The 9,646-nt window shown below is 40.2% G+C and overlaps 1 protein-coding gene across 2 annotated transcripts in view; it reads right to left on the reverse strand.

Moving 5' to 3' along the window:
- The window catches only part of LOC111817737 (tigger transposable element-derived protein 1-like), a 57,961-nt gene extending 48,322 nt beyond the window's left edge, over nt 1-9,639 (reverse strand). For both annotated transcript variants that reach the window (XM_023719520.1, XM_023719519.1), the window contains exon 1: nt 7,548-9,639. In XM_023719520.1, the coding sequence (XP_023575288.1) occupies nt 7,548-8,622 (1,075 nt within the window). In that variant the 5' untranslated portion in view covers nt 8,623-9,639. The remainder of the gene's footprint in view (nt 1-7,547) is intronic.
- Nucleotides 9,640-9,646: the final 7 nt, after the last annotated feature.

Raw genomic sequence — 9,646 nt, forward strand, 5'->3', positions numbered from 1 at the left:
AGAGAGAGAGAGAGAGAGAGAGAGTATGTTTTGTGTTTCATTTTACTTACAACTGGAAAATAAATTTTCATTCTCTCTCTCCCTTTAGAATGTTACCTCTAAGGACAAGAATGCCTCATTCCTTTGTATGATCAGCACTTAACAAAGTGCCTGGGACATACAGGTAGCCAATAAATGGTAGAAAAAAGGCGTGTTTGGGTCTTTCTTCTCCAATGATTGGTGCTGTTGTAATGAGGTGTGCTGTGTGCCCCAGTTTTGCTCCCCATTTTCCTTCTCCTCAGTGTGCAGTAGCTTCACTGTAGCCCCAGGCATTCGTCGTGGGAGGCTTGAATTTTGCCCCTTAGGGAGACCTGTCTTCCCGGGGAATGCGCCCTCACCCTAGGTGCTGTAGTTATCCCTCCTACACTCCCATTAAAACTCCTATTATTCTCACTCCCAGGAGAAAAACGTTCAGATAATTTCCTGTTAAGATATTATGGTAAAAAGACTATTTAATGCACTAATTCTCAAGGGTGCATTTTAAACCATGAATCAGCTGGCCTCTGCTAGGGAATATCACGATAGCACTTCGGGGTCAATGTGACAGTGAAATAGGGAGTGCGTTTAGCTCAGGTGAGTGGTGGGTGCTCTGGGCTTTCCCTTTTGTCCCAAACCTCATCACAAAGGTGGTTGCTCTCCCCAGCACAGAGTCCAAGTCAATGATTTCCTAGCCTCTCATCACTGGTTACATTACTACATGAAAACAAGAAAGCAGAGAGGTTTAAGAAAGAATGAGGGAGATTTATAATATAAACAAATGAAAAGCCTTGTTTTCTTCCTGAAGGAAAATAAAAAGAAAAATTGCTTCATCAGGGAAAGGTGTAAGGCAATTACAAATGATTGCTGCTTTTTCAAAACTTGAGGTGGGTGGGAGTTAAAATATACAACCCTAAGAAATACAAAGAATGATCACAAATGAGTTCTACAAAAAAATTTTTTTTTCTTTTTGGCCAGCTCAGCCCACACTGAGGGTGGGGCTGGCGTAACATGTGGTGCCCGGGATCGAACTTTGGTCCCCTGAACCTGCCTAACTTTGCCTAAGCAGGCGCTTTAGACCGCTAAGCTATCTCACCAGCCCCTAGAAAAAATTATTTTAAATGGGCAACTCAGTATATTAAAAGTAAAATTCCATTTGCAAAAATGCACAATTACTATTAACCTTCTAGAAACCTGGATTCTATGTACTTTCTTTTGCTTCCTAAGTACATTATATGCAAATTTCCACTGCATTATTGTATCAGTGTCAGACTTTACCTAGCCAACTTCCACTTGGTCATTTATTCCCTCTTCAGATTACATTAGAAGACTTGTGTTAAGTGCTGGTCATTTATTTGCCATTCCAGTGTTTATTGCCATTCTTAGTATTTCTTTGCTATCATGAAAAGTTTTTCTTGGTTCAATTGTTTTGAAAGATTTAATTTTTAATTAATTAGTATTTAATTTTCTGAATATTGCTTAATCTTAATTTTTGTTCTAAGATTTATACTATATCTTTGACTTACAATTTATTTAAAAGACATTGTATGATATCTTCTCCTAGTATTAGAAACTTTAAAAAGTATATTTCCATTTTCTGTTGACTTTATATTACTTCTTCCCTGTCTTTTATACACACATACACACACATGTATGGAAAAAATACGTGTATAACCCAACATAAGATTGGCACTGTTTCATAGAAATCTTCAATGACCTTTAAGTAAGGGTTCATCTAATCTATGTTATATAGTCCTGCATAACTACCATACTGAGAGCTCTTTGTTGTTCATCTGGGAGTATACTACAACTTCTCTTGCCTTTTGAATTATGCTCTTTGTTATTTCCTATATGCTACTTCTGGAGGAATTAAAATATTTCAAGTTTGTATAACTAGAAAATCTTACTTTTAGTTTTCAAAGGTATGTTTACTAAGTATAAAATTCAAAGAGGACAGATCTTTTCTTTCAGTCCTGTAATTAGTCTAGTTTCTTACACACTTGGTCCTTTTATTTCTTTCTAATGTGGAATAAGATGCTATTTAATTTTGTTCTTCCATAGCTAAGATTTTTATGTATATACTTTAAAGATTTTTTTTCTTTACAAGAAGTTTTGGACAATTTCATTTTTGTGCATCTTGGTATGATTTTATTTAAATTTCTTGGGCAAATGGTTCATTTTTCTTGGAATTGCAGTATTACAAGTTGAACTAAATTCAGAAATTTTAAATCTTTAAATATTTATAGCCTACTCCTTTCTACTTTGAGAATTCTAGTTATACAAATATAAGTTTCTTGGTTTTGAAACAGTGAACTATTATGACCGATCTATAAATTCTTTCTTCATTTTTATTTTGGACAATTTTTATTGTTATATTCATTTATGTTTGTAAATAATTTGTTTTCAATTTTCGATCTATTAAAAAACATTAAAATTAAAAAAAGAAGAAGACTTGTGTCATCAATGATTTTAGATTTTCTGGGCACGTGCCTGCCTGACACTGAAGGTAGTAGCCTTCGGTGAGTGCTCTTAGTAAATGATACAGCAGTTTCACCCAGAAGATCATGGTGGTTCTGACACAATTCTAGCGCCAGAAGCGAGACAGAGGGCTACTGTGCACTCACATCTCTGAGTTTCTGATCTTAGATCTGGCAGGCTAGAAACATCCTGTCTAGCATGCTTAAAGCAAAGCACTTGATCCACCCAGTTCACTGCGCCGGAAGGCGCATCACATGCTGTTTTCTCCCTGACAGGAACTCAGTTCTCTGTGTGACTGCAAACAGGATTAAAAAAAAAAAAAAAAAGGAAAAAGGAAAAAACATCCATACAGAACTAGTGGGCATTTTGTTTTGCTTCACATCTGATTTTAAGAGAACTTTGAGTTAATCAACTGTAAAAATATTTGTCTCTCAGCTTCCAGAGAGACAATAAAATAGGGAAATTCTTTGATAATGACATCCTTTTTAATCTGAATTTTTGTTAGTACCTGTATACAGTAAGTGCACAGTGATTACACTCCTCGTGGAGAGGGGGTACTACGCATAACACATCTTAATTCTTTTCATAAGTCCTTCCACTCCTTGCGCCCCTCCCCCATCTCTTGGTCCCTTTCTCATCTGCACCAACTCTCCTTATTTTCTATAATCTACCTTTTATTTTGCTCTTTATTTATACTTTGCATTTTTCATGTAAGAGAAAATAGGTAATATTTAAGCTTGTGCATCTGATTTATTTCACTTATTATGGCCTCAAGTGCATTTATGTTCCTACAGATGATTTGTTTATCATTCTTTACGGAGAATTAATGCTTCATGATGTGTAAATATCATGTTTGCTTTACCTGTTTATCTTGTGATGGACACACAGAACGCATCCAAGATTTGCTATTACGCACCGTGCTGCTCTAAACCTGGGTGTGCATGGATTCCTGTAATATGATGGCTCTAACTCTTTCAGCAAGATTGAATACTTCTGATAGAAGCTGCTCAGTACTAGGTCCTAAAATCTCTATACTGATGCGGCTATATAGTTTAGGCAGCCCACTGGACCAGCCTCCCTTGGCTATGAATCTGGAACCAACCTATGACATCCTTGCATCTGTCCTGTTTGTTGTCAGAAGTAGTTCATCAGGATTAATTAACATATGCAAATTTGGTGCCATACAAGAACCCTTGCTACACAGATGAGGTAAAGGATATTTAAGCCCATGAAAACTGAATTGTAATGCTCTATTAAAATGTATACATCTGACAAATCCAGGGCAGGAGCCAGTGATTTGTGTGAACAAATCTTATACAGTATTGTGTTGCCAGTAACAATTTGACTATATATTTTTATTCACTGTCAGTGCACCTGGATCCTCAGATCTCTTGACCAACAGCTTTAGAAAATATCATCCATCACGAACCTCCCAACTTAAGAGCATCCCAATTCGTCTTCTACACTAACATCACCATGATCTTCCTAAACTAAAATCTGAGCACACTATTCTCCTTTGCCTGCAAGCAACTCACTGTCAGGAAATGAAGTCCAAACTCTGAGGCCAGCACATAAGGCCCTCCATTTGCACAGCAGACAGGAGAATCTGAGGACTATTACTAAGGCCAGCGTTCACAGCATCGCATTCCTTTTACACCTAATTATAACACCTGTGAAGATTATTACAAAATTAATCTCTACAAATGAGGACCTTTAACCCTACTTATTCACTTCTTAAAGGTGAGCTAAGCTTAATATGGTTCTGAGAACTATGTTCACTTCCAACACAAACAGCTCAAACCCGACCACAAGGAGGGAATTAGCATAGCTGCTCTGTAAATTTGTTTTTGGTTTTTTGTTTATTTTGTTTCTTTTTGCTTTTCAGTATTCTATTTTCTTTCCTTTTAGCAACAAAACTCTCCTTTGTAACTCTAATACTTCCTAAAACAATCTATGTTTGATTTCCCTAAACAGATTTTCCTCTAACCCTATCTTTGCTGCTTCTTCCCCACCCAGCTGGCAGACTAATGCATGCAGTTTTCCCAGAACACAGTGACAATGACAAATTGCAGTCATTCAGTTCTTCCTCTGTACCAGGCACTCTTTTAAGGGATCTCTGATGATTATACAATTTAAACCTCACTTTCTCTCTGAACACCGGAAACGCGGAATTGGAAACTGAGAGAGGTTTACAGCTTGCACGTCACAGGGCGAAAGCAGGGCTTACCCCACGAATCTGACAACACAGCTGGCTGCTAATCGCTGACTTGCATCCACTCTGCACGACTGCAGTCACTTAGGGACTCTCCAGGGGATCACAATTACTATAATGAGGCAGGGAGCAGCGCTGTGTGTGAAGACAATCACATTTTAGGTGTGTACCTGAATCTACATATGTGGCAATAGGTCAGAGCTTCCGGTCTGGATCCCAGCAGCACCCACAGAGCAGGCAGCTTCTGGGGTCAAGGCAATCCACTGCCATATACTGATTTCTTCTTGTGCACATTTTCCCACTTTCAACAGAAGAGAAAATGATTTTGTCTTACATGTTTCCCTCTATCCTGAATACTCCTTTGAAAAAGACCTCATGAGATTAAATGTGGATTCTTGGATTGGAGCCTGGAATGGTAAAAGATATTAGTAGGCAACTGATGAAGTTTGAAAAATTCTGTAGTCAGCAGTAAGATCCTAATTTCTTTGTTTTGACAATTACTTACAAATTAAGAGGGTTTTTTTTTAAACACATACATGCTCAACATGGTTACATTATTACTGTGTTAAAATTAAAATCTCATTTAAAAAAGGCTTCAGCTTAATTATTTTGACATTTCCTGGATTTTGAATCAGTCTGTTGTACAACTAAAGAAATGCAGTGTTGTTTTTCAATTTTTCTAAAATAACAGTTCAACACACTAGTGAAAAGAAAAACCTATTCGTGTGTAAGGGAAACTCAGGTTTTGAAAATGTTCATGCTAAATGCAATGTTCAAAAGAAAACTGGCTGGGAATTAGTCACAAAGTCTCACAAATACAATAACTGAAGTTTTGTATTTCCACTGAGAAAAACAAATGAATACTATAGTTAGCCAATGACAAGACTTGGCTAAACATAGCTTCCTTCTTGGCCTGCTAAACATCCTTAAATCCCAAGTAGCGAAGGCTGGCACATGTTTGTACACGACAAAGAGAAAGTGAAAGCCCAACAAGTTCTATAGGTATTGCAGCCACTGTTCTGCTGCTGATGAAGCAGTATACTTCAACAACACTACCTCAGACAGGCAAGGCAATTTTGCATTAATAAGAACTATTTCATAATAGCCAGGGGTGAGCACATATGGACATGTTGTGCTCAGTTTCTGATTCTTTCTTTAGACTTGATGAACAAATTTAAAAACGATGAGGATTGCACTCAATATTACACAACCATCTGAATGTCCTTCATTGGTTTTGAACAGTTGAGGTCTCAATGAAACGTTGCTATTTCAACACTTTCCTTATGGGAACATAAAAATCATTTCCCCGTGATCATGTTGCCTAATCAGATTTCACTGAAAGAGAAGCAGCCACCAGGCTCCCCACCAGCGGAATTCAACAAGAAGCCTGAGAGCAAGCAAACAGGAGACACAAGAGAGGCAACATGAAGGAAAGCTCACATGATGAGAAAGAGCCCAGAAAATTCCCATTTGGGAAACATTCAATAAGTGAATTTGAGTTTCTGAAACCTTCATTAAGTGAAAATAAGATTCAGATGCCTTTTTTTTTTAAGAAACAGAATTTTGGCCGGCCAGATAGCTCAGCAGATTAAAGCACCTGCTTAGACAGACTCAGGGACTGGGGTTCAATCTGCAGTGTGCAGGGCTGGGCCCCACTCCCTGGACATGCTGAGAAGGCGATTGAGAATGGTGTGGTGACACGAGCCTGTAATCCCAGCGCTTGGGAGGCTGAAGACAGGACAATCATTACAAGTCCGATCTGTGTAGTGAGACCCTGTAGACTCTGTACTAAATACATTTTAAAAAAATTTTTAAAAGGATGGGATTTCACTATGCAGGTCTCATCCACCTCAGCCTCCAGCATAGCTGTGACCACAAGCCCAACCCACCACATCCTGCATGTTTTTGATCTTTAAACTTCTAATTAACTAAAGCTGCAAAGTGCATCCTCCTGTTGTCTACCTCATTTAGAAATAACACTGAGTCTAATTTGGATCTTTTTGAATATGAAGCTCAAGCTAAATAATCCTTTCTATTACTTCATCCCCAGATGCCTACACCAACAGGCCTCAAAAGGATAGGAATACGGGCTTAGGAACATAGTCTAAAGAAAAAAAAAAAAAAAGGAGAAATACTAAGTGGAAGACATAAAAATAACAGGAGAAAATGGGAAAGAGAAAGACTGAGACCAAGAAAGCATGAAATCAAGCGCAAAGACATGGATTATGCTCATGCTTGTCTCAGGTGTGCTGGGTAGCCGTGCATGGTCACCCCACCAACCTAGGCACAGGGGCATCAATAGTGCCTTCTTGCTTAGGAAAGAGAGTACGTACTCACCTTTAGGTGCCACTGAGCTCAAGGCAATGTGTTGGGAACTTCAGAATTTGAGGCAGGAATAAAAGAAATACATTGTCTACCAGGAAATGGACATAGTTCCATTGTACTCCGGAAACCAAGTATAGAGAGGACTCAAGAGAAAGGGTTGGAATAGGATACAACTCAGTGGCACAGCACGTGACCTACGTGCACCAGGCCTTGGGTTCCATCTTGAGCAAGGAGAGGGACAGAGAAGAATGGAAGGAAGGTTAGCTTTACTACAAAGATCAAGAAGAGCTGCCCTGATGGAATGGCTTCAGTGGCACTTAGCACATTCAGTGGTACCTTGATTCATGAAGTTAATTTGGTCCAAATTCTGGTGAGCCAAACGGGTCATGAGCCATATCAAACTTCCCCATAAGGTACAATGTTAACACTGTTAATCCATTCTAAATCATATGTATTTTTAACCACAAAAATATGAAACAAAGTACAGTACAATATGAAGAGAAAGAACACTACTAACCTTGCTTCAGGAGACTTCTGGCATGGAGGACAGGAAGGTAGGTAGGAAGGAGGTTGTTGTTTGAAGAATCCCCTACCATAAGGACATCAGGGAGATTTGCTTCAGTAGTTTCCTCTCTTCTCTGTTTCTTAGCTGCAGGGTCAATTTTAACAAAAAATCTGCCTAATGTCATTTGTTTTTTCCTGCGCTGCATAACCCTCCGGAAATGAGAGACCACATTATCGTTCATCAGCTTCAACACTCTGTTTGTTATAGTTATGTTGGGGTGGTGCCTCTCAAAGAAATCCTGGCATTCATTCCATTTTGCCATGATGGACTTTATCATATCACTGCTAAGCTCATCCCTGTCTTCTTCTTTCTCAGGGGAAAATTTCTCAACAAGCGCCCTCTGCTGCTCGCTCTGCCCTGGCAGTGCCTTTTCCTCTGGCGTGATGTAGGTTCTGATAGGCATCTTCTTCCGAAAAAGCCTGCTGTCACTGCAGTTCAATACTTGTTGAGCAACATACCCTTCTGCCTTCATGAATTCTGAGAATTCTTTCTTGTAGGCTTCTGCAACAGCTTTGTCAGAACTGGAAGCCTCACCATGTCTCACCACACGGAGGATGCCACTTCTCTTGCGGAATTTATCAAACCACCCTCGACTGGCTTTAAATTTATCACTTGTTGAACTTGTGGAAGGGTTTTCTTGCAGCAAATCACTGTGCAATTTCCTGGCTTTTTCACAGATCATCGCTTCACTAACACTATCACCTGCCTGCTGTTTCTCATCCAACCACACTAACAAAAGTTTTTCCACTTCTTCCAGCACTTGTGTCCTCTGCTTGGTTAATGTTGTTACTCCTTTTGCCACATCAGCTCCTTTGATGGCATCTTTATTCTTCAAAATAGTCGAGATTGTCGACTTCGCCATCTTGTACTCCAAAGCCAAATCAGTCACACGAATACCATGCTCATACTTTTGTACAATTTCCTTCTTCAATGCAATGGTTATTTTCTTCAAAACTTTCTTCTTACCATCCTTGCTCTGCACTTTCTTTTTACCTTCATGACTGCTCTGCACTTTCTTTGGAGCCATGCTGGATTAAATGATACTGCACAGTACTATGCAGTATGTGCTAAGAAGTATACAAAAAGGCTTCACAGCAAGTGTCTACACATCTGTCTAAAACTACAATCTGGAGGAGAGGAGGCCAAGACCATACCTCAGAGCAGGGAAGATGGCCCTGCTGGTGTTCACGCTGAGAAGGCACCCATGGTCTGTTCATCACCTGATGGAGACTTCACAATGGGAAGCAAGAATTTACCTGCCTCTTCTGTTCTTAAACCGAACTGTTTGCAAACAGAAGCATTCGTGAACCGAGGTATTACTGTACAATGAAGTACCTGGACGTTATACTGGCATCCGCTTGCGCTGAAGTCCTTTCATCCTTATTTGCCAGGTATTTCACGCTGATGACCATCTTACCACACTCACAAACAGGGCACTGTTCCAGCTCTCCAAGCACATGTCAGGTACTGAAAAACCGGGTAAGTCACCAGCAGGTAACCTAAGTGGCTCCTGAGGGTGTCATCTTCTGCAGAAAGCGCCTAAGGAAGGAGCATTACGTAAAGTCACCAAAAACATATCCAGCCAGGACTTCTACTAATACGCATGACTTTCTCCATCAACCCTGGCTCCAATAACTGAAAATAAACGTAATCTCTTCAGGAATGTTTGGTGAGTCACGTTTCCGAGGCACCCCCACCAACTGCAGGTGGCCAGAAGGCAGCTGTTCTGCAATAATTTTTCACCATTTTAATTAAAAGCCCTTAACACAAGCTTTGAAACGCTTCATCTGTGTCAACATTGCAGGAACTCATCTAGAAGCTGGGCACTGCCAGCACGAGCTGGGTTAGGCAGAAGAGCGTCGCCCCGCGTAGGGGTGTGGGTGGCAAGAACTGCAGGTGCACGTCAGTCCGAGGGCGCATGCGCGGGTGCCAGGGGCGGGGAAAGCACCGGAAACGGAGCTCTGGCCTGGGAGCGCGCATGCGCAGAGAGCGACCGAACGCCAGGGGCCGGCCCTCACGGAGGGGGCGAGACGCACGCACGTAGTATGGCG

The sequence above is a fragment of the Octodon degus genome, unplaced genomic scaffold (genome assembly GCF_000260255.1).
Source record: "Octodon degus isolate 3935 unplaced genomic scaffold, OctDeg1.0 scaffold00068, whole genome shotgun sequence".
NCBI lineage: Eukaryota > Metazoa > Chordata > Mammalia > Rodentia > Octodontidae > Octodon > Octodon degus.